We start from the raw sequence: 22,720 nt of genomic DNA, 5'->3' as shown, positions 1-22,720 counted from the left end.
TACACCCTCGAGTCTTCTTGGGTATGACGCTACAAGCTTAGCACACCTGTATTTGGGGAGTTTCTCCCATCCTTCTCTGCAGATCCTCTCAAGCTCTGTCAGGTTGGATGGGGAGAATCGCTGCACAGCTATTTTCAGGTCTCCAGAGATGTTCAATCAGGTTAAAGTCTGGGCTCTGGCTGGGCCACTCAGAGACTTCTCCCCAAGCCACCCCTGCGTTGTCTTGGCTGTGTGCTTATGGCCGTTGTCTTGTTGGAAGTTGACCCCTTCGCCCCAGTCTGAGATCCTGAACGCTCTGGAGTTGGTTTTCATCAAGCATCTCTCTGTACTTTGTGCCGTTCATCTTTCCCTCGATTCTGACAAGTCTCCCAGTCCCTGCTGCTGAAAAACATCCCCACAGCATGATGCTGCCACCACCATACTTCACCGTAGAAATGGTGCCAGGTTTCCTCCAGATGAGACGCTTGGCATTCAGGCCAAGGAGTTCAATCTTGTTTCTCATGGTCTGAGAGTCTTTAGGTGGCTTTTGGCAAACTCCAAGCGTGCTGTCATATGCCTTTTGCTTCCGTCTGGCCACTACCAGAAAGACCTGATTGGTGGAGTGCTGCAGAGATGGTTGTTCTTCTGGAGGGTTCTCCAATCTCCACAGAGGAACTCTGGAGCTCTGTCAGAGTGACCATCAGGTTCTTGTTCACCTCCCTGACCAAGGCCTTTCTCACCTGATTGCTCAGTTTGGCCAGGCAGCCAGCTCTAGGAGTCTTTGAGGTTCCAAACTTCTTCCATTTAGGAATGATGGAGGACAATTCCTTCGACCTCATGGCTTGGTTTTTGTTCTGACATGCACTGTCAACTGCGGGACCTTATATAGACAGGTGTGCCTTTCCAAATCAAGTATTTCTGTTTTTTATTTTGTATAAATTTGCTAGAATGTCTAAAAACCTGTCTTCACTTTGTCATTATGGGGTATTGTGTGTAGATTGATGAGGATTTGTAATTTTTTTATCCTTTTTGAATAAGGCTGTAACGTAACAAAATGTGGAAAAAGTCAATGGGTGTGAATACGTTCCGAATGCACTGTATAAGAGGCAATCTCTATCATTCATTCATGTTGAGTAAAAAGTGGAAAAAGTTAATAATATTAAAACAATATTGTGTGTCTGTGCACAGTCTATCTACGCACTCCCTCAGGATTTGAATGTAACCACAAATACAATAAAGTAATGGAGCAATGAATGGCAATGTAACAGACCATACATCACAGATCAGTTTGGAAGACAGTCTTGACCCACAACTACTGTGGGAAATACTAAGAGGACATCAGAGCTGGGGGCTCTGCGACTGGAGGTGTGGGCTCCTCTGGGGGGATAGGGATGGCTGCAGGGGCCGGGTCCGCAGACGACCCAGAGTCCTGGACAGGGGCCTTGGGTGCCTCTGAGGAAGGTGTTGAAGCAGCTGTGGCAGACTTTGCCTAGTTCCAGAGGAGATATAAACAGGCTATTACTGTCATCTATGCAGACAATCATGTAACCCAAAACAGGTGGGTGCAGCTCATTATGAGCCATAGTAAAATGGATTAGGGAAATGTACCTTCGATACCATAACTACAACGAAATTCTTCTCGTCAATTTTGTAGTCTTTAATAGGTGTGTCATCTTGCAGGATTTTGCCAGCATATATGAGCTTCTGTCCAGACACTGGGAAGGTATCTTTCCCCCTCTCTGCTTCTATCTTCTCCTTCAGTGCCTTCACCTGTTGAAACCAAAAATAAGCTGTTCAGCCTTGCTTTAATTGTTAAACACAGTGCAACCAAAAAGTTGCTCGCTAACACTGACTGTTTGAATTGCCCAACTTTTTACATTGCGGTTTACCTTACATGATGTAGCTAGCTAGCCATTTTCACTCGTTATGACCTAGCTATTAAATGTCTGCTAGAATATTGCTGATTAATCGTCCAACTAGACTTGCATAGACTAAAATAGATAACGTAGTTAGCTAGCTAGTAATATGGCTGTCTAGCTAACGCTAGATAGTTGTTTGAATGTTAAATGACGAGACAGAGGCATTGATGCGAGTAACCAGTCTTGTTCAGTATATTGCCATACATCCGGGTATTTCAAGCACACTGGTAAAACACTGGAGTTGCAGTAATTAACATTTACCAACAGATGGCATCACTGTGCCATCTTACACCCATAACATCTTTCCTTTTATAAAATAGGACAGGAGCTGTCAATTCACTAACAAAACAAACCTAGTAATAATTTCCAACATGAACAGTTTAGTATTTTATTTATTTATTTATTTTCTTCTCAGGTAACAACTTAACACATTTTGATACTCTCTTCACTTTTATCTCTGTCTGTCAACAATCCCTAATGGGAAACCTACAGATTAAGTATTTTTGGTGGCTGGGACAGACGCCCACAGCGTGAAAAGACAGGGGGCTTGTCTGCGAGGACTGCGGGTTCCCGCACAGGCGTGTCACCTGACTGTCTAAGGGGAGTATTGATGGGCGAGGGAGCGGCCGACCTGTGATCCCCTGGCTCTTCGCCCAGTGCCTCAGGCCCCATGTGACTTGCTGGGGTTCTGTCTTTTGTCATGCGACCCCTTTGACCATCAGGGTTCTGAGTAGGTGCTGGCTCAGCAATCCGAAGGTCAACCCTGTTACGACGGTACCGTGATCCATTCACCTCGACCAAGTAGGAGCGTGGTGCCACTTTCTGTACACAGGATCCGAGTCTCCAGAGGCCAGTCCGGTCCCCTGGTAGTGGCTTCATCCGCACCGTTTCACCCACCCTGAGCTCAGGTAAGTCTTTTGCTGATTTGTCATAGATGAACTTGGAGACCTGTCTTCTGTGACGTAGCTTCACCAGCACGTCTGTCACCACACATGGCTCCAGGAGAGTGCTGGCTACTGGCAGAGCTGCTTTTAAGCGCCGTGCCATGAGGCGCTGGGCCGGGCTGCTATCCATGCCTTCTGTCGGGGTATTGCGCCACTGCAGGATTGCTTTCCAGGCATCTTTGCCCTCTCGCAGAGCTTTTTTGCAGAGGTTCTTTGCGATTTTGACTGCGGACTCCGCCTTCCCATTAGCTTTTGGGTGTCGTGGTGATGAAGTGACGTGCTCGAATTCCCAATCTGCAGCAAATTTTCGGAACTCAACTCCGGAGAATTGGGGTCCATTGTCTGAAATTACCCTATCTGGCTGGCCATAGCGGGCAAACTGAGCCTTGCAGCGTTTGATTGTTGTCTCTGCTGAGAGGTCGGGGAGGAGGTCAATCTCCCAGAAGTCTGAGTAATGATCGACTACCAGCAGAAAGTCTTTGCCACTGTGCTGGAAGAGATCTAGACTTACTATCTGCCAGGGGCGCATCGGTAGCTCGTGGGACATCATCGTCTCTCTCTGTTGCTCAGTGGCATATTCATTGCAGATTGTGCATTTACTGACATAGTCTTTGATTTCACTCTGCATTCCTGGCCAATACAGTGTGTCACGTGCTTGTCTGTAACAGGCCTCACCTCCTATGTGACTTGAGTGCACGCGCGCCAACATCTCAGGGCGCAGAGACCGGGGAATAACGACTCTCTGACCCTTGAATATTACTCCGTTTTGAACACTGAGCTCCTCTTTGACTGGCCAATAATCTCTGACGGCTAAAGCAGTTTCTTCCTTGCAGTCGGGCCAGCCCATCAGAATCACAGACCTCAATGCCTGGAGTTGCTCGTCCCTGTCTGTGTGCTGTCTGATTTGTATAAGGCGCTGGTCCGTGACATTGAGGTAGTCAGCCTGGTTGATGTGTTCAACATCCACTTGCTCTGTTTGTAAGCTGCACACTGCGTGTCGTTCATGCATGGAGCGTGTGTGAGTGCCTGATGCAGTAGCCCTGCTGAGCGTGTCACTCACATACATCTCTGGCCCTGGCTTATACACCACCTTGAGGTTGTAGTTTTGTAGGGCCAGTAGCATGCTCTGCAGTCGTTTCGGGGCATTCAGGAGAGGCTTGCTGAATATAGCAATAAGGGGCTTGTGATCTGTCTCTGCGGTAATATTGTTGCACCTGTACAGATAGTGGTGGAAGCGTTGGCATGCAAACACAATGCTGAGGCACTCCTTCTCTATCTGGGCATAGTTCTGCTCTGTTGGGGTGAGTGCCCTAGAGGCGAATGCCACAGGCTGGCCCTCCTGCATGAGGCAACAGCCAAGTCCATACTGGCTTGAGTCACTCTGAATCGTGACAGTTTTGACACATCGTAGTATCGCAGTACAGGTGTCTGGGTGACCAGTTGTTTTATTTCCCTCACCGCTGCGTCATGTTTTGGGAGCCAATACCAGATGGTGTCCTTGTCCATGAGCCTCCTTAGTGGCTCACACACTTCAGAGAGCCGCGGTAGGAATTTGGCCAGGTAGGTGACGAATCCGACGAAGCGCTGCACTGCCTTCACGTCAGATGGGTGGGGCATTTCCAAGACAGCCTTCACTTTTTCAGGATCCGCCTTCAATCCAGTGGAGGACAAGATGTGCCCATGAAAGCGGACCTCTGGCACTTTAAACTGAAGCTTTTTTATGCTTAGCCTTAGCTTGACCTGTCTGCATCTGACCATCAGGGCCAGCAGCTTGGCGTCATGGTCACATTCTGCCTCCACATCACTGTCCCCACAGCCCACTACGAGGATGTCATCTGCTATGGGTTCCACGCCACTGAGTCCCATCAACAGCTCATGCTGTTTCCGCTGATACACCTCTGGAGCCACGGAGACACCAAACGGGAGCTTCAACCACCTCTTCCTGCCCCAGGGTGTCCAAAAGGTGGTCATGTAGCTGCTGGGCTCGTCGAGCTTGCACTGCAGGAAGGCATCTCTGGCGTCCACGAGCGTGAAGACTCTGGCCTTTGGGAGCTTGTAAAGAACATCCTCCAACGTGGGCATAATGTAATGTGAGCGTCTCAGAGCCCGGTTGAGGTGTTTAGGATCAATGCATATCCGTAGCTTGTCTGGTTTCTTGACGATGACCATATTACTTATCCAGTCTGTAGGCTCGGTGACGGATATCATGTGGCCATCTGCTTCGTATTTGTCAAGCTGAGCCTTTGTAGCTGCTTTCATGGCCACTGGTACATTGCGGGGTGCACACTGGACAGGCTGGATTGCTGCGTCCAACTCAAAGTGGACTTCGCCGGGAACTTACTCAACCGGTGCATTGAAGACATCATGGTACTTGCTTAGGAGTGTCTCCTTGCTCAGGGGCCCAGCCTGGACATTGTCTATAATGTTAAGATCAGCTGGGATGGTGAAGTTAATAAGTCCAAGGCGCTCGCATGTAGAACCTGACAGTAATGGCTGTTGACTAGCCTCAACTATTTCAAACTCAAGGGTGTGTTTCTGGCCACGTAAAACACACTCTGTCACAAACAGGCCTAAAGAGGTCATGAACTGTCCTGAATACAGTTTCAGCTTGGTGCTACTCTGTGTGAGTTTGTCTCTGGGCGCGAGCCTCCTTTTGTCTTTAAGGCTCATAACGTTACATGTGGCCCCTGAATCTAGCTGGCATTGCTGTGGTTTATTATTAAGTAGCAGAGTGACAAACCACTTTTGTCCTTTTGCCCTCAGTGCCCCTATGCACTCGCTAGCATATACATCCTCTGTGCTGTTGTTCCCTTCATCTGTGTTTGTTTCAATGGAGTGCACTTTACCCTCCTTTCTCTTGCTTTTCATGCAGACCCTTGCGAAGTGATTAGCTGTACCACAGGATTTGCATATTTTTCCATAGGCTGGGCAGTATTCTTTTCCTCGTCCATGAGAAATGCCACAATATCTGCACGTATTGGGGTTGTCTGCTGCAGAGTTGGCTGTAGTATTAGCATTAGCTGTGGCAAAGGGGAATTTCCTTACTGGCTGCCTGAATGTAGCATTGACATTGTCCATATGTTGTCTTTCTAGTTCCATGGACCTTATCCGTATATCAGTAAGCTCTGCTGCACGGCATGTCTCCACTGCCAAGACCAGCGTCAGGTCAAGTTCTCTCAGCAAACGTCTGCGGGTGCCCTCATCAGTTATGCCAAGCACTAGCTTATCTCTGATCAGTTCATCTCTTAAAGCACCATAGTCACATGTAGCTGCCTTTTCCCTTAGCCTAGTGACAAAGCTGTCAATGGACTCCCCGTCCTCCTGTTTGCAACAACCTAAAACATAACGCTCGTAGATAACATTCTTTGCTGGCTTGAAGTAATGTTCAAGAGCATCAAGAATAGCTGTAGCGTTACCTTGCTGAGTTGCTGTTAGGTTCAGGTTGTGTTTGTATACGTGTCGGCATTCTGTTCCCATTATAGTCCTCAAAGTGGCAGCCACTACCTCATCGTCCTTTTCCTGAAGTCCCGTTGCTAGTGCATAGTCCTCCCATTCACCTCTAAACGTATCCCAGTTTGTGCTCCAGTCTCCGCTAAGCTTCATAACGGCGGGAGGGGGAATGTTCGCTGCCATGTCTAACCGGTGCTAACAACACTGAAGCTAACTAGCAAACTCACTCTAGCTAAGGTCAATTCCGGCGTCAGGCGAAGTTTTACTCAAATAAGCATTTTTCAGGGGTAAACCAGAACAGGTGGCTCTAATTTGCAAAAAGCATGGTTAGTTATCCGACTCTGACACCATGTTTGAATGTTAAATGACGAGACAGAGGCATTGATGCGAGTAACCAGTCTTGTTCAGTATATTGCCATACATCCGGGTATTTCAAGCACACCGGTAAAACACTGGAGTTGCAGTAATTAACATTTACCAACAGATGGCAGCACTGTGCCATCTTACACCCATAACAATAGTTGGCTTAAACTGACATTAACGCGATGAGGGATAACTAACGTTGGCTAGTCATGTAGCAAGCTGATGTTTTAGCGGAGAATAATTTACCTAGCTAGCTAATAATTAGACTCAACATTGGATTAGCAAATTGACACACATTAGCTTGCAAGCTAGTTTGCTTTAGCTATGTGTAATATTCATATGTGAATACATACTGAATTATAATTGGATGCATTTTACCGCTGTATCATACTGTGCGGTGATTGGTTAAAACCACCCAGACGGTTAGGTCATGGTCAGTTGATCGTGGTTGGAGATGGGCGAACATGCAGTTGTAGCTAGTTAATAAAGAGTTATGTTAAGAAACATCCTGTAGTTCTGCGTTTTATTATTTTGTACAAAGCGTACAAAACAAGACACTATGTCATGCTGGAAAGCTAAGACTAAGAACTAGCTAGTTAGCTAATGCTAGGGGTGTCAATAACGTCTAGCTAGCTAGCGTTAGCCTGTTAGTTGTATTATCCGAATTGATAATCTGGGACCAATTCATTTGGTCTTTCGTGCAAATAACAAAAAATAGTTAGCCAAGCGGGCTAGATAAAATGAACAAATGGGCACTTACCGTTTGATCTGGGTCTATGTCAATTTGAATGGTCTGCTGTTGCAGTGTTTTTAGCGTGATTTGCATTGTTGCGGTAGCTAACGCTGTTTTCCCTAGAGCTTCGATTACAGCTGTGTTTTAAAATATTCAAAAGTAAAACACAAACTACATTTAACCACAAGTTCAAGCGAGAGAATATTTATCCATGACCATGAGATGTGTCCATGAGCACTCAGAAAATCGCCATCTTTGATGACACAAAACTCAGAAGTAGGTGCAGCGTAACGGTTTGCTGCCCAACTTGCAGCCTCGAGCGCTCTCTGAGTCTGATTGCTACAACCACTAACTGGTCAATCATATGAATATCCCGGTGAAATCACACACCTGGGGTGCCAGTTCATCCAGGTGGTAGTAGGATCTACAGTCTACTTTGCGAGAACAAATGATGCTTTGCATTTATGGCATGATCTGTTGACAGTTGTGACCGGTGCGGTGGCGACCAACTGGGTGTACAGAACAGCAAATATACAACAAATGTACTAACGTTAGTATTTTTGTTTAGTTTACAGTCACTAGGCAGAGTGGCACCTTTTCAATGAGGTACGGTCAGAGGTCCTCCTAACATACCCTGATGAAGACAGCTTGTCGGTCGGAACGTTGGATATTAGGTTATTCAATTATTGAGTCTGAGCTAGAGAGTGCGGCTCTCCTTTCTTTTTCAAAGGTCATCCTAACAACCATTGCAAAGCTACACGTTCGATCTGTATCTGTTGGTGCCGACATCTTCAGGACAGGAATACCGGTTTACTTAACGGAGGAATAAACACACATGTTCATCATTGGTGTTTTAACCAGAACGGGGGAAAATGCACTTTATTTATTTTCGCACATGCGCAGTCATACATCTCTCATCGTGCATGACTGTACCAGTGTAAGAACACAACTCAACAACATATTAGTCCACATGCCAACACCCCCACTTGCTCTTATACTGTACAAGTCGTATTCAACCTAACTTTATCAACACATTTAGCTTACAGTTATTCATCTCACAAATGTCAGTTTATATTCCAAACATGTAACCCAAGAATTTCGTTACAGGTTTAGTCAAAACATCTGCAGCCATGTCTGCCGTTGGACAATATTCAATACTTATTTTACCATCACTGAGTGCAGATCGAATGAAATGATATCTGATGTCGACATGTTTACATCTCTGACGACATACTGGGTTCTTTGACAGAGCAATTGCACCTTGGTTATCTTCAAAGATTGTTACTGGTGTATATTGGCACTCACTATCCATCTCGCCCAATAACTGTACAAGGTACAAACTTTCTTGTGTAGTAGCAGCCAGTGCCATGTACTCTGCTTCACATGTAGATAAAGCTACTGTTGGCTGCTTCTTAGACCTCCATGAAATGACAGGTCCACATTTAGTTAAACTTAACAATACCCTGTTATGCTTCGTCTGTCACTTTGATCTGCTGCCCAATCAGCATCACTATATGCTACGAGGTTGAGTTTTTCCACCCCCTTTTTGTAACACAACTCCTGATTCATTGTTCCCTTCAAGTACCTCAACACATGTTTAGCTGTTATCCAGTGTTGCTCTTTTGGTTCTGATAGGTATTGTGACAGCTTGCTGACAATCCAACTGATATCCGGTCTTGTACATGTCATTACATATATCAAGCTGCCTATCACTTCACGATACCGTTTTGAATCAATAAGTTCACCATCACCATCAAAGTTTAGTTTTTGTTCACATGGTGTTGACCTTGTTTTACAGTCTGACATACCAAACCTTTCCAGTATCTTGGTTATGTACCTTGTTTGGTTCATCGTTATTTTTCCTTCACTTTGTGTAAAATCAATGCCTAGGAAATGTCCAAGCCTCCCAAGATATTTCATCTTAAATTTTTCACTTAACATTTATTTTACACTTGTGAGTGAGTCACTATCACTAGCAGCGATAATTAGATCATCGACCCAAATTATCAAAATGATCCTTTCTGTTGCAGTTTGTTTGTTATAAACACAGTGATCAGCTGGGTTCTGTGTAAAACCATTTTCACTAAGGTGATCATGCAACATTTTGTTCCAGTTCCTTCCTGACTGTTTCAGGCCGTACAGTGACTTGTTCAGTTTGCAGACTAGTTGCTCACCTGTATCTGACCTGACTTCAAAACCCTCTGGTTGCTCCATGTACACTTCACAGTCAATAGGAGCATGTAGATATGCTGTTTTGACATCCATCTGATGTAACTCTAAGTCATACTGAGCTGCTAGCTGCATCAAACAGCGTACTGATGTCATATTTGCAGTTGGAGAAAAAGTCTCCTTATAGTCTATTCCTGCCACTTGACTATACCCCTTTGCAACATATCTTGCCTTGTATGTCTCAGTCTCATCTGAATTGTTTTTGACCGCATAGACCCACCTGCCCCCCACTGCATTTTTACCCTCTGGCAGTGTGGTTAATGTGAATGTATCATTTTCCCTAAGGGAATCCATCTCCTCCTTCATAGCAGTAGCCCAAATCTCTGATTTTGGTGAAATCATTGCTTCTTTGAAGGTTTGTGGTGCATTGCACATTACTCTGTAGCAGTAGTCAACACTAGGTGGTATCTGGTCATCACATTTCACTTTACACTCATAGTCTTTTAAGTACTGGGGTTTCTTCCTCACTCTCTCTGGATAGCGTGGACTCTGACCATCTGAAGTCTCAATTTGCACATCTTGTGTGTCTTCTGAGTTTTGATCTGCCATCTTGGCTTTCGGCATGGGGTTTTCAAATCTCTCCCCATGAAGATCATCACTGATTTCCAAATCTGTCTGAGTTTGGTGTTCGACTACACCTTTTGTAATACACTTGACTAATCTGTTTTTAAGAACTTTCCCAGTGTCTGGGTAGTAGACTAGGTATGCTGGACTATTTTTATCATACCCAACAAAAATACCCTTTTCACATCTTGAGTCTAACTTTTTCTTGTTCTGTCTATATGCATAGCAAACAGATCCAAATTCTTTCATCTTTGAAAGATCAGGCTTTCTCCCAGTAAACATGTAGTGTGGGGTCTGTCCTACACGCTTATTGTAACACCTATTGCGAATTACTGCAGCAGTCATTACAGCATATGTCCACAAGTTCTTTGGTTGGTTGCTTTCAAGTAGCATGCATCTTGCCATTTCGAACAGTGTTCTCCAATTTCTCTCAGCGGTCCCCATTTTGATGGGGTGAGTAAGGGGCTGAAGTTTCATGTCTTATGGCGTTCTTACTGAGCAGTGACTGGAACTCTTTGGCTGTGAACTCTGTGCCATTATCTGACCTGACACACTTTATTTTCCCATAAGGGGCCACATCAGCAGTAAACTTCTCAGTAGCTTTTACAGTATCACTCTTTGCTTTTAGGAAATACACAAAAACTGCCCCTGAATAATCATCCGTAAATGCTAGAGTATATCTGAACCCATCTTTCGCCTCTGGCTCAATAGGGCCAGCCAAATCAATGTGCACAAGCTCAAGAGCCGCTTTTTTTTTGCCTTTTCATCAGGCTCTCTGTTTCTGCTCTGAACAAATTTTCCCTGAGTGCAGATTTCACAGTTGAGGGTAGATTTGTCAATCTTACCTGTGATTTTCATTCACTCTGTCACATTTTCTAACTTTGACACATCCTCAAAATTACAGTGGCCAACAATTTTGTGCCATGTGTGAATATCATAGCACCCATGACATCCATCATCATTTTCATCACTTACAGTGTTAAGATAGTAAAGTCTATCGTACTCCTCGATGTCAAAAGTGGTACCGTTCTTGTGGATGAGCTTGTTACACCCCTGTCGAAAGTTGACTGAAGCTCCGTTGGCTGTCGCTGCTTTAACAGAGAAAATGTCCTGTGGAAACGACGGCACGTACAGCGCCTTCGTCAGCGTTGTTTTTACCCGACGACCCGTGTTGTCTCTCAGGTAAACCCCCGCTGCACCTGTCCTCTCCGCGACACCATTCGTTCTTGTTCCGTCAGCCAGCTCCACGGAATGTTTTTCCGGTTTGAAAGTCTCGTCAAACTCCTTAAACTTCCCAATGTCCGTGACTATATGTGACGTTGCTCCCGTATCAACCATCAGCCCTTTCTGTTTCAGTCCACTAACCTGACAGTCACTTATTCTGAATGCAAATGTGTGGCATTCAGCATCTGTTGCTTGTTTCACATTGTCTCTTCTTTTTCGTCTGCAATTTGCGTCAGTATGAGTGGAGCTCTTGCAAAAACTACACCACTGTCTCCGTTCTTTGCGCTCTCCAGTAACGGTACATTCCCGGGCCTTGTGCCCTTTCTGGCCACAGTTGAAGCAGGTTATCTCGGTCCCTTTATCTCTCCCTCTTGGCCAGCTAACTTTAATGTTACTTGCCTTCATCACGTTGTCGTCAGTGGAAATGGCGCTAAACTTCTCGGTGCTTTCATAGCTCCTCAACTTGGTTTTGAACTTGCCAAAAGTTGTCGGCTCATCACTCTGCGTTATGTGGATGGCAAACGGCTTAAATGATTCGGGCAAACCTTTCAGAATCATTGCAATCAACAGCCCGTCACTTAAAGTCTCTTCAGCATTTCTCAGTGCTGTAATAGCCGTCTCAGCACGAATAATATAGTCCGTAACACTTTCGTCAGCGGCTTTCTGAAGAGAAGTTAGTTCAGTGTAGAGGCTAATCACACGTGGCTTCCCTTTACCTGCATAATGTTCCCTCAATATCTTCAACGCTTTTCTCCCATCATCTGCTGCTTCTCTCATTATCAGGGAAAGGCTTTTATCATTCAAAACCTGTATCAATTCTGCATAGGCTTCTTATTCTCTCTGTCTTCTTCATCTTCATCCACGCTCAATATGGCGGCCTTTAGCCCAAGCAAACGCAAGTGCCCCAAAAACTTTGTCTCCCATAACTCGTAGTTTTTTTCATCTCCGTCGAAATATAATCTATTCCATCGGCTTCCATGTTCCCTCCTGGGCCCATAACCTGTTGGTGCTGACATCTTCAGGACAGGAACACCGGTTTACTTAACGGAGGAATAAACACACATGTTCATCATTGGTGTTTTAACCAGAACGGGGGAAAATGCACTTTATTTATTTTCGCACATGCGCAGTCATACATCTCTCATAGGGCATGACTGTACCAGTGTAAGAACACAACTCAACAACATATTAGTCCACATGCCAACAGTATCAGATCATCGTCAACTGAAGTGAAATAGGCATTTTACTTTCCATAATAAAATATTACTCTAAAGTATTTTAAGAAGATAGAAGCTAATAAATATGTTTTATGTTTACTGTATATTGTATAGGCTGTAAATGTGTCTTTACATTTGTCTATTGCTGGCAGCACCAATTCACCGAGTCAAATTCTGTGAATGTGTGAATGTAGGCCACTTGGGCAATAAGAGTTATTTTGATTCTGATAGACAGTACTTCGAATTTCCTAGGCTCTTACTATATCCCATACAATCACGCGTCAGTGACCCAGGGAGCATGGGAGAAAGAGAAGACAATGTTTCCTCAATAAAAAAACAGGTTTATTGGCAAGAACCTAGTTATTTTGTATATTTTATGAAATAGGAATAACTCTGAATACACGATCAATTCATTTTGTAAATTATTTTTCAACATTTTGGTTTGTGTGATTTGTTGGCTATTTACGCTGGTAACGCGTAGTCAAGCGCATCATAATTTGGTTTATGACATCACAATGTTAAATAGGCAACATATTTTGATGTTCTGCAAAATAAGGCATAGTCTACAAATACACTGAAATGGGATGTTTGTGTTGCTGTAAAAAGGTATATGTTTAGTCTGGGCTAGAATTGATCTAATTCTGTTACAATTTAGAGTATATTCTATTCTTTTCAGCTATTCCTAGTTGTTTCATTGTCTATTTATGTGTCCCATATGGCAGGATTTGGGACAGAGGGTATAACTGTATGGTTACAATGGTTTTATTTTTATAAACATGTATTTTTGCTATTTGTTAGCCTATGATACAGAATTCAATATGATTGGGCGACAAGTTCTTTATTTTATGGTCAGATCATGTGGTTTGGGTGTGACCTTTGCTGCTAGTTCAAATATAACAAGGAATGTTGTGAAGCAAGTAAGATCTTTTTATTTGATTTGTTATGTACTATATTAGCTATATAATGTTTTTCCAAACAGAAAAAGAAGTGCAGAGTTCGCCTCGGGATTGGGAGCCGCTGTCCATCGCCGTTCCCAATCCCACCCAAACTGACGTCATTGGATGCCAGCATGGTAACTGCGTCAGTTTGGAAAAACCGGGAGAAGAAGAACGTAAAGGATCACCACCAACTTGATTCTTCCTTTGTCTCTTCTTTCCATTTGAAACCGTCTACAACATCTCTGACACCCCTCGACCCCTTGTCTGGCCGAACACCAATCGGCACTGCATCCCCCTCACCCCCTGGATCCCCTGCCAGATCCCCTTCCACTCTCTCCAAGTTCTTCAGCCTCTCTTCCCTCTCCTCTCTCCACCTGTCATCTGTCTCTTCTTCTTCTTCTTCAGAGGAAGGATCACAGACCTCCTCCCCTTTTAGTGCTTCCTCTGTTTCCCTGGCTGTCTCAACTCAGTCATCCTCCTCTGCCACTCCCCCCAGTCCTGCCTGCCCTTCCTCCACAACCCACGTCTCCTCCCCTGCCCCCCAGTCCTCCTCTCCAAACCCCCTGGACCACCGTGGAGAGACCAACAAAGACAGTGAGACTGCCAGGTACTGCAGCCTGATATCAAATTTCATGCCAACCAACACCATTGAATTGAAATGAAAAAGCCAATATAATATAGCTAACCTAATGCATATGTCTGTGTGTCTTTACAGAGATCTTATAAGCTCTGAGGTCAAAGAGATGGGGGCAGTTGTTCCACAGACAAAGAGAACGGTACCCCGATTTGCTGGCATCGCAGGTCTGTAAACGGGTGCCATATGTTGGTGCTATTTTTCTCAATTCATCTTTGACAAAGCTTCTTTCTTACCGCTGTCCGTCTCTCGGTCTCTCTCTGCAGAGGCCTCCATTGACCTGAGGGATTCCTCTGTCTCATTGGAGAGGTAAGTACTGTAGACAATAGCCACCTTCATCTCACTCGACTCTACATAAGAGTGGTCACTCACACCATGACATGGTAAGGAATATCTGTATGCTTGTACATTAAAACAGTGTTCAAACAGACCGATTGGTGTGGAGCTACTGCTACTGAGGCCTCTAACCAGTCTCTCTTCCTCCAGGCCATTGGTCAGGCCTCGGGAAGCCATGGCTCGCCTCCCAAACCTGTTCAGCAAGAGTAGCACCCAGCTGGGGGAGCAGAGCTGCACAGGCGAGGGCGAAGACAACACCAAGCTCCTCGGGTAAAACACACACACACCTACTCTTATCTCTGAGCTCTGCTTTTTGTTTTAAATAATTCTGTGTAGTATTCAGAGTTATCTTGCGTTCATGCCTTACAAATCCATTCATTAGTTTACCTTTGGTCCACTGTTCAGATATTAGTGTGTAACTGATGGCTTCTTTCCCACAGGTTGCCTAATATTGGCAACACCTGCTTCATGAACTCTGCTCTGCAGTGCCTGCTGGGGCTGCCAGCATTTTGCAGAGACATCCTGAGACAGCAGGACACTTGGAGTTCCTCCCCCTCCTCTAAACTGCTATGGTATACAGCCTCGCTTTCACTCTCCTGTCCCACCTGTACACACACTGACCCACCCATCTAGACGCTTATAGTTACAGTACACAAGTCCCGCCTCAATGTATGTGTCAGTGGAGGCTGCTGAGGGGAGAACGGCTCGTAATGATGTCTGTAATGGAGCAAATGGAATGGCATCAAACACATAGAAACCATATGTTTGATGTATTTGATAGCATTCCACTGATTCCGCTCCAGCCATTACCAATTAAGGTGCCATCAACCTCCTGTGGTATGTATGTACAGTATGTATGTATGTATGTATGTATGTATGTATGTATGTATGTATGTATGTATGTATGTATGTATGTATGTATGTATGTATGTATGTATGTATGTATGTATGTATGTATGTATGTATCTATGTATACTAAACAAATATACTGCTCCAAAAAATAAAGGGAACACTTAAACAACACAATGTAACTCCAAGTCAATCACACTTCTGTGAAATCAAACTGTCCACTTAGGAAGCAACACTGATTGACAATAAATTTCACATGCTGTTGTGCAAATGGAATAGACAACAGGTGGAAATTATAGGCAATTAGCAAGACACCCCCAATAAAGGAGTGGTTCTGCAGGTGGTAACCACAGACCACTTCTCAGTTCCTATGCTTCCTGGCTGATGTTTTGGTCACTTTTGAATGCTGGCGGTGCTTTCACTCTAGTGGTAGCATGAGACGGAGTCTACAACCCACACAAGTGGCTCAGGTAGTGCAGCTCATCCAGGATGGCGCATCAATGCGAGCTGTGGCAAGAAGGTTTGCTGTGTCTGTCAGCGTAGTGTGGAGGCGCTACCAGGAGACAGGCCAGTACATCAGGAGACATGGAGGAGGCCGTAAGAGGGCAACAACCCAGCAGCAGGACCGCTACCTCCGCCTTTGTGCAAGGAGGAGCAGGAGGAGCACTGCCAGAGCCCAGCAAAATTACCTCCAGGAGGCCACAAATGTGCATGTGTCTGCTCAAAACGGTCAGAAACAGACTCCATGAGGGTGGTATGAGGGCCCGACGTCCACAGGTGGGGGTTGTGCTTACAGCCCAACACCGTGCAGGTCGTTTGGCATTTGCCAGAGAACACCAAGATTGGCAAATTCGCCACTGGCGCCCTGTGCTCTTCACAGATGAATGCAGGTTCACACTGAGCACATGTGACAGACGTGACAGAGTCTGGAGACGCCGTGGAGAACGTTCTACTGCCTGCAACATCCTCCAGCATGACCGGTTTGGCGGTGGGTCAGTCATGGTGTGGGGTGGCATTTCTTTGGGGGGCCGCACAGCCCTCCATGTGCTCGCCAGAGGTAGCCTGACTGCCATTAGGTACCGAGATGAGATCCTCAGACCCCTTGTGAGACCATATGCTGGTGCGGTTGGCCCTGGGTTCCTCCTAATGCAAGACAATGCTAGACCTCATGTGGCTGGAGTGTGTCAGCAGTTCCTGCAAGAGGAAAGCATTGATGCTATGGACTGGCCCGCCCGTTCCCCAGACCTGAATCCAATTGAGCACATCTGGGACATCATGTCTCGCTCCATCCACCAACGCCACATTGCACCACAGACTGTCCAGGAGTAGGCGGATGCTTTAGTCCAGGTCTGGGAGGACATCCCTCAGGAGACCATCCGCCACCTCATCAGGAGCATGCCCAGGCGTTGTAGGGAGGTCATACAGGCACATGGAGGCCACACACACTACTGAGCCTCATTTTGACTTGTTTTAAGGACATTACATCAAAGTTGGATCAGCCTGTAGTGTGGTTTTCCACTTTCATTTTGAGTGTGACTCCAAATCCAGACCTCCATGGGTTGATAAATTGGATTTCCATTGATTATTTTTGTGTGATTTTGTTGTCAGCACATTCAACTATGTAAAGAAAAAAGTATTTCATTCATTCAGATCTAGGATGTGTTATTTTAGTGTTCCCTTTATTTTTTTGAGCAGTGTATATAAATGCAACATGCAACAATTTCAAATATTTGACTCTGTTACAATTCATATAAGGAAATGAGTCTATTGAAATAAATTCATTAGGCCATAATCTATGGATTTCACGACTGAGCAAGGGCACAGCCATGGGTGGGGCTGGGAAGGCGTAGGCCCACCCACTGGGGAGTTAGGTCCAGTCGATCAGAATGAGATTTCCCCCACAAAAGGGCTTTATTACAGACAGAAATACTCCTCAGCACCCCCTCAGACGATGCCGCAGGTGAAGAAGCTGGATGTGGAGGTCCTGGGCTTGTGTGGTTACACGTGGTCTGCGGTTGGGAGGCCGGTTGGACGTACTGCCAAATTCTCTAAAACAATGTTGGAGATGGCTTATGGTATAGAAATTAACATTCAATTCTCTGGCAACAGCTCTGGTGGACATTCCTGCTGTCAGCATGCCAATTGCACACTCCCTCAAAACCTGTGACATCTGTGGTATTGTGTTGTGTAACAAAACTGCACATTTTAGAGTGGCCTTTTATTGTCCTCAGCACAAGGTTTACCTGTGTACCTGTGTGATGATCATGCTGTTTAATCAGCTTCTTGATATACCACCTGTCAGGTGGATGGATTATCTTGGCAAAGGATAAATGCTCACTAACAGGGATGTTAACAAATTTGTGCACAGAATTTGAGAAAAATAAGCTTTTTGTACATATGGAACTTTTCTGTGATCTTTTATTTCAGCTCATGAAACATGGGACCAACACTTCACATGTTGCATTTATATTTTTGTTCAGTGTACTGTATGTATGTATGTATGTATATATGTATGTATACTGTCTTTTGTACACTCTTAGTGCCTCATATGATTTTTAAGATAGAACCACACCCAACTCAGCTACTGATTAACACCAGAGATGATTTCCTGTCACAATCAGGAATCAGTTGAATCATATTTGATCAGAGGCTAAAGTAGAAGCACAGAGCTAATCTGTGGCCAAAGTGAGAGAGTGAAACCTGAATGCATGCTCTTTGTCTCCCTCCACAGCTGCTTTGCCGAGTTACATCAGGCAAGGCTTTCTGGAGGCACTATCAATGCTAAGAAAAAGGAAAAGATGAAAATCCTTCAAACAGTCAAGCGCTGTCTCTCCGTTGTCAATGAGGACTATGAGGACGACGGTGAACAGGTAAGATATTATATGCTAAAAGACTCACTTAACAATAAACCTGGGACACGTGACCATCTTTTTCCTTAACTCTGTTTCAGTTGTAGTTGTTGATGTATTTTCTGTTTCTTTCCCATTCTTCTCTTAGGATGCCCATGAATGTGTGTTGCTCCTCCTCTTTCAGCTGAAGGAGGAGGGTATGGCATTAAAGGGCTCCCCAGAGCCATACACCTGCCCCGTGAAGCAGTTAGAATTCAAGCTGAAGACTTTCCGTACCTGCACCAGGTAACAGCTGTCATTTGTATATGGTGTACCTTGATGTCTTCATCACATTTGTGAGGAGGTTTAATGTCAGCATAACATGCAGGATACAGAGGTAAAGCATTAACCTCTTGCGTGTATCCTACCACTGGGGGCGCCACAGCGCATTTTGGAAAAAATTCGTTCCCATTTTCAACGGCCTACTAATCAAACTCAGAAGCTAGGACATGCATATACTTATTTTATATGGATAGAAAACACCCTAAAGTTTCTAAAACTGTTTGAATGGTGTCTGTGAGTATAACAGAACTCGTATGGCAGTCAAAACCCCGAGACCGATTGAACCAGGAAGTGGGATTCTGAATTGTGGACTCGACTTCACAGCCTTCCCTGTAATTCACAACGTGAAAAAATGATAATTGAGCACTTTCCAGTGCTTCCACTAGATGTCCCCAGTCTTTACAAAGTGTTTTGAGGCTTCTGCTGTCGAAACTCAGTGTAGGAGACGATGAGGCAATTGGTCACAGTAGTAGGGCCATCAGCATTGTGACGTCGGCGGCCGTGTCTGCCCCCACCTTTGGAAACGTTTTGAAACACAATGAAATCGTCCCACTCGAATCTTATTGGCTCTCTTGTTGAAACAGGCCCTGAAGATTAATGTTATACAACGTTTGACATGTTTGAACGAACCTAAAGAAGGGAAAATAGTCATTTTTCGTTAGCCAAGTCCCGCGCCCGTATCAACCTTTGGTTACAGCCTTCGGACGCGCTAACAACATCAAGCTAATGGAACATAAAGGATGGACTTTTTCGACCGAAAATACATTTGTCGTGGACCTGGGATTCCTGGAAGTGCTTTCTGATGAAGACAACTAAAGGTGAGGGATTATTGGCAATATTATACAAGATCAGATGTGATGTGCGATTGTTCCAAGATGGCGACGAGCTAGGCTTTCTAGCTCATTTTCTGAGTATCGCATCCCCTTTTATCTCAGTGTGATTACCCTGTAAAGTTCATTTAAAATCTGTTATGACGGGTGTTTTCAAGAGATATTCATATATAAATCTTAGAATGACAATGTAAAAAAAAATAATCGTTTTCGAATAGTAATTTATAAATTTGTAGCACTGTTTCCCGGGACGCATTTTATGGGAAAATAGTTAGTCAACGTCAGGTGCCGATGTAAAATGCTGTTTTTATATAGAAATATGACCTTTATTGAACAAAAGATTGCATGCTGTGTGTAACATGATGTCCTAGGTGTGTCATCTGATGAAGTTTGTAAAAGGTTAGTGCTGCATTTAGCTGTTTTTTGGTTATATGTGATGCATGTGCTTGGTCGGAAAATTCATATGATGCTACTTTTACCATGTACTCCTCTAACATAATCTAATATTGTGCTTTTCCTGTAAAACCTTTTTGAAATCGGACAACGAGGGTCGATTCAAGAGAGGTGGAACTATAAAACGAAATGAGACAGTCCTATATTTGAAAGAAAAAAAAATATTGAATTTCGTTATGCTAATGTCGCTAGGAGTTTTCGCTGGAAAATGATCCCGCTAACGGGATGAGACGCTTAAGTTAAGATAGTTAGTGTGTAGAGGGATCAAAAGGTTTGTGTTGGAGAGCTGATGCATTTCTCTCCGTACCTCTGAAGCTGTGGAGTTATAGTGTATGGTCAGGAGGATTACAATCACCTGTCACTGAACCTGAGCCAAGACCTGACACACAGCCTGGACCTCTACTTTAAGGTCAGCACTTAGCTTCAACCAAGAGTTAGTGAGTATGTCAAGGAACACTATCATTAATGTCATAATTGTATTGCTATGCTTTGTTACCTAGCCATCTGCGTTAGAGTGTGCATGCAGGGTGTGCTCAGGCAGCATGGCATCTGTGACTAGGCACTTCCTCACGCTGCCCCGGTGAGTCCCCCCCATCATCATCTCAGATTACAATTGACAGTCCTGATCTAACTCACCAAACTGGGTTATTGATTTGACTACAAGACTGATGCCTTTGTCTGTGTGAATGCCTGCCTGGTCGTCTGTGTATGTGAATGCCTGCCTGCCTCTGCCCGTCTGTCCGTCTGTCTGTGTGTGTGAATGCCTGTCTGTCTCTGAGCAGGGTCCTAATGCTTCATATCAAGCGGTTTACTGCAGGCAACTGGGAGCCAGAGAAGGTGGATGATCCCATATCCATCCCTGCAGAACTGACCCTCCCAGCCGTATGTGGGGCGACAGCCCCTGTCCAGCATGGAGCCAGGTTGGTTTAGACTCTGTTTGGGCACATTGCACATTGGGTAGCCAACACACACCATGATTTTCACACACTAGATATTTATTTTCAATGCCATCAATTTACACAGGGCAAGCTCCATGGGGAAAAATAACATGGACAACACACCTGCAAACTCCCCGAAAGGCACCCTTGATAGACCAGGTAGGACATTGTGTTACTGACATCATGCAGAACAGCCTCTCATGAAACAGGACTATTGAGGAAAGCAAGTCAGAAGCTGAAGTTAAGAGTATATTTATTGATAGGTTTCCACTTCACTTTCTGGTTTGCATTTACACTATATTTGATATACCCTCACCAGCTTCAAATTCCTCTGACCAGCTAGAGAAACCAGCTGACAGTGAGAAAGAGCAGCAGGCAGCCGCTGTGGTGAGGAGAGAGAGAGGGAGAGAGAGAGAGAAATAGAGAGAGAGAGAGAAAGAGAGAGAGAAATAGATAACAGATAATTCCATCCAGTTGAGATAGTGGGCGGATCAAGATAAGGCAGTTATAGAAGGCACCCCTATCCTGTAGACAAAATAACAATCCTATTATTAAATGTGTTTCCTTACAGAGACACCAGCCAGACAATATCTACAAATTGTCAAGTGTGATCTCACATCTGGGAGACAACATGTGTACAGGTAAAATGCACGCACGCACACACAATTCTGAAAGCTTAATGTACACCCTATTCTGTTTCCCTTGTTCCCTAGGCCACTACATCAGTGATGTTTTGGACAGCCGTGGCAGTGGGTGGCTCTGCCTGGATGACTCACATGTCTTGAGGACAGATGAGGCCACTGTGCTGAGGGCAACGGCACAGACTGCCTACATCCTGTTCTATGTCTGCAGGTAAGGCTCTAGCCCACACATTTGAGAAGAATGCCACAAATGGAGTCAATCACGACAATGAGTCATCAAGAAAAAAAAATTGTTCAAAGCTAGAAAGATGATTAATTGACCACGCATTAAGAGTTATCCCTTTAACCTGTAATCCCTCTGTATGTGTTATTTTCCAGACATTGTATGTACATGTAAGATCTCCCTGTCATTTCTCATTGTAGTGGACCAGGTGAAGGAGACCAGGCCCCTCAATACTAGGAGAAGCACCAGGAGAACCCATCGTTAGGGGCACAGCGCTCAGGGACCACCTGGAGTAGCACCTACCGCACACCAAGAAACATCAGATTCATCGAATTAGGATGCCCTAGACCACCATTAGGATGCCCTAGACCACCATCAAGCTGCCCTAGACCACCATCATGCTGCCCTAGACCACCATCAAGCTGCCCTAGACCACCATCAAGCTGCCCTAGACCACCATCAAGCTGCCCTAGACCACCATCAAGCTGCCCTAGACTACCATCAAGCTGCCTTAGAACACCATCAGACCACCAGGACATCAGTCTGCTCTAGACAACACCAGGACATCAGGCTGCCCTAGACCACCAGAAGAAACAGCCTACACCACTGTAGGCTATCCACTGTATGTTTACAATTATATAAATATAAAACATCTCACCTACCTAGTGCAATTCATTTTCCTTTACTGTACATGGTAGTTCATAACTGTACCTACAGTGCATTCAGAAAGTATTCAGACCCCTTGACTTTTTCCACATTTTGTGAAGTTACAGCCTTATTCTAAAATGGATTAAATTGTTTTTCTTCTCATCAATCTACTCCATAATGACAGCAAAAACAGGTTTTTAGAATTTTTTGCAAATTTATAAAGAAAACAAAAAGCTTAACTATCACATTTACATAAGTATTCAGACCCTTTACTCAGTACTTTGTTGAAGCACCTTTGGCAGCGATTACACCCTCGAGTCTTCTTGGGTATGACGCTACAAGCTTAGCACACCTGTATTTGGGGAGTTTCTCCCATTCTTCTCTGCAGATCCTCTCAAGCTCTGTCAGGTTGGATGGGGAGAATCGCTGCACAGCTAT

At 44.7% G+C, this 22,720-nt stretch overlaps 2 protein-coding genes across 2 annotated transcripts; one reads left to right on the top strand and one right to left on the bottom strand.

Moving 5' to 3' along the window:
* Positions 1 to 1,095: 1,095 nt before the first annotated feature.
* Positions 1,096 to 8,081, bottom strand: LOC115200980 (UV excision repair protein RAD23 homolog B-like). Its single transcript, XM_029764153.1, has 3 exons — positions 7,416 to 8,081; positions 1,588 to 1,749; positions 1,096 to 1,468 (listed from the first exon to the last, which is right to left on the bottom strand). Exons 1-3 carry the CDS (start codon positions 7,479 to 7,481, stop codon positions 1,307 to 1,309), a joined length of 390 nt encoding a protein of 129 aa, XP_029620013.1. The 5' UTR covers positions 7,482 to 8,081; the 3' UTR covers positions 1,096 to 1,306.
* LOC115200786 (ubiquitin carboxyl-terminal hydrolase 37-like) lies at positions 5,135 to 22,290 on the top strand. Its single transcript, XM_029763927.1, has 16 exons — positions 5,135 to 5,209; positions 13,602 to 14,167; positions 14,276 to 14,361; positions 14,461 to 14,503; positions 14,681 to 14,800; positions 14,971 to 15,102; positions 18,111 to 18,249; positions 18,377 to 18,513; positions 20,148 to 20,241; positions 20,333 to 20,412; positions 20,615 to 20,752; positions 20,856 to 20,929; positions 21,090 to 21,157; positions 21,342 to 21,411; positions 21,484 to 21,622; positions 21,835 to 22,290. Exons 1-16 carry the CDS (start codon positions 5,207 to 5,209, stop codon positions 21,869 to 21,871), a joined length of 1,926 nt encoding a protein of 641 aa, XP_029619787.1. The 5' UTR covers positions 5,135 to 5,206; the 3' UTR covers positions 21,872 to 22,290.
* Positions 22,291 to 22,720: the final 430 nt, after the last annotated feature.

Source organism: Salmo trutta, chromosome 1, assembly GCF_901001165.1.
Source record: "Salmo trutta chromosome 1, fSalTru1.1, whole genome shotgun sequence".
Taxonomy (NCBI): domain Eukaryota; kingdom Metazoa; phylum Chordata; class Actinopteri; order Salmoniformes; family Salmonidae; genus Salmo; species Salmo trutta.
The sequence above is the reverse complement of the archived record's forward strand: the minus strand, read 5'-3'. Positions and strand labels throughout refer to the sequence as shown.

Excerpts from the sequence above, each read along its gene's own strand:
- LOC115200980 (XM_029764153.1), bottom strand. The coding sequence starts at position 7,481 with ATGCAAATCACGCTAAAAACACTGCAACAGCAGACCATTCAAATTGAC. Across the intron at positions 1,750-7,415 it reads ACATAGACCCAGATCAAACG|GTGAAGGCACTGAAGGAGAA; the intron begins GTAAGTGCCCAT and ends TGGTTTCAACAG. Across the intron at positions 1,469-1,587 it reads TTGTAGTTATGGTATCGAAG|GCAAAGTCTGCCACAGCTGC; the intron begins GTACATTTCCCT and ends CTCTGGAACTAG.
- LOC115200786 (XM_029763927.1), top strand. Across the intron at positions 14,801-14,970 it reads GACAACACCAAGCTCCTCGG|GTTGCCTAATATTGGCAACA; the intron begins GTAAAACACACA and ends TCTTTCCCACAG. Across the intron at positions 21,623-21,834 it reads ATCCTGTTCTATGTCTGCAG|TGGACCAGGTGAAGGAGACC; the intron begins GTAAGGCTCTAG and ends TTCTCATTGTAG.